Raw genomic sequence first — 1,830 nt, forward strand, 5'->3', positions numbered from 1 at the left:
ATCATGAAAACGACTTTCAAATGACACTTGCAATAACTTGATTTTTTCAAGATATTTGGTCCAATTGCTATCATCCACAGCACATTCGTTCTGCTCTTTCAAGTGTGGAAATTGACTTAAAACCTAATTTTCTAACTGAGAGATGAACAGTTTTAATTTCATTTTAAATGAATTGATGCTATTTACTAAACTAGGAAATAATTTATTCATGCCTTATAGTTTCCAATTTAGATCATTGAGATGACTAGTAACATCAACTAAAAATGCCAAATCAAATAGCCAATTGTTATGAAAGCTAGTTGTTATCAGGTAGCTCATTATCCTGTTCTAAGAAATTATAAACAACATTTTTCAATTTGCGAAATCTACTCAGAACCTATCCTCCAGAAAGCCAGCGCACCTCACAATGAAGGACAAGTTCACCCTATTCCAAATCTAACAACTCACAATCTTCTCTGAATTCTCGTCTGTTTAATGCTCTTGCTCTAATTTTATTCACAAATTTCACAACCGGTAACGTAACACGCTGAATATTTAAAGTTTTTTCACACAGTGCCTCTTGGTGTATAATGCAGTGATATTTTAGTACAGGACGATTTAAAAAAATTTCAAGCAAAGTTGTAGTGACATTGGCTTTACCTATCATTGACTGCGCCCCGTCAGTACACACACTGACGGGGCGCAGTCAGTGTGTGTACTGACTGTGAACATGAGTTTACTATAATCTAATTTTAGATTTTCTAGGCATAATTTTACTTTTTAAAATATGTCTAATCCTCTTGTTTTACCATGCAATGATTCCAGACTGGCAAGTTCTTCAAAGACATTAAAATTATCATTAATTCCTCTTATAAAAATGCTTAACTGGGCTACACCACATGTGTCCGTTGATTCATCCAAAACTAAAGAAAAGAAAGTACAAGAATGGACAAGATCTTCAAGTTGCTGAGATACATCCTGAGAGAGAGTTCCTCAATACGTCTCGTACCTGTCTGCCTTGATATAGCAATTTCATCTGCTTTCCTTTCAATACCTTTATTACCAAGATGGCGTGCAAATATTTGGAGACAAGGCTTAACAATTTCTTCTCCGTCAGAAAAAGGTTTCTTTTTTTTCGCCAATACTAAAGCAATTTCATAGGACGCTTCTATCATCGCCAAGTGTTCACAACTTACTTTAGCAAATATATTTTGTCTTCTTCTGATTTCTTCCTTTTTCTTGGTCACATATTCTTTTCGTAGCTCAGACCCAAGAACGAGCTTCATTTTGACTTCTATGTTAGTCTGATGCTGTGATTTATAGTGTTATTAAGATCATGTCTTTTATTATGTGAAAGAGTACTTTCACAAACAATGCAAAACGGTTTTCCTGATGAAATTGCTATAAATAACAACTCATTTTCCCACTGTTCATTAAATTCACGTTTAATATCACTTTCTGCTTTCTTTTGCATTGTGGTGGATAGAAGGAATAAAAAAAAAAAAAAAACAGAAAAGTACAAAACTCTAGAAGTCTAAATGTTGGAAAAGAACAAACAGATCACAAGTATGCACGTCGTATCACACAGAATATCAATTATAAACTCGAAAAATTTCGACGAACTGATGAGCAGGCACGACGGGGGGGGGGGAGGGGAGCTCCCCTACTATTTCTTGAGTTGGCAAAATGCGATTAATGTAAATTTCTCGTAGATGAAAATACATCAAATTTATCATTTCATTTTTTCCTTTTAACTTGAAAGACTTCCGACAAAGGATCTATTTGTATATTCTCAGTCCCCTGAAAAAGTCACGTATTGGATTTATTTTCCCACTTGTGCATAGAGTCGGG

The 1,830-nt window shown here is 34.6% G+C and overlaps 1 protein-coding gene across 1 annotated transcript; it reads right to left on the reverse strand.

Moving 5' to 3' along the window:
- Positions 1–759: 759 nt before the first annotated feature.
- Positions 760–1,265, reverse strand: LOC150079544 (protein ZBED8-like). The gene is made up of 2 exons (XM_090383099.1): positions 989–1,265; positions 760–902 (listed from the first exon to the last, which is right to left on the reverse strand). Exons 1-2 carry the CDS (start codon positions 1,263–1,265, stop codon positions 760–762), a joined length of 420 nt encoding a protein of 139 aa, XP_090239225.1.
- Positions 1,266–1,830: the final 565 nt, after the last annotated feature.

Source organism: Mastigoproctus giganteus, chromosome 10 (genome assembly GCF_048544385.1).
Source record: "Mastigoproctus giganteus isolate SK-2022 chromosome 10, ASM4854438v1, whole genome shotgun sequence".
NCBI classification, from domain to species: Eukaryota; Metazoa; Arthropoda; class Arachnida; order Uropygi; family Thelyphonidae; genus Mastigoproctus; species Mastigoproctus giganteus.

Coding starts and splice junctions, on each gene's coding strand:
- LOC150079544 (XM_090383099.1), bottom strand. CDS start 1,265: ATGAAGCTCGTTCTTGGGTCTGAGCTACGAAAAGAATATGTGACCAAG. Junction 903..988: donor TGCTATATCAAGGCAGACAG/GTACGAGACGTA, acceptor TCTTTTCTTTAG/TTTTGGATGAATCAACGGAC.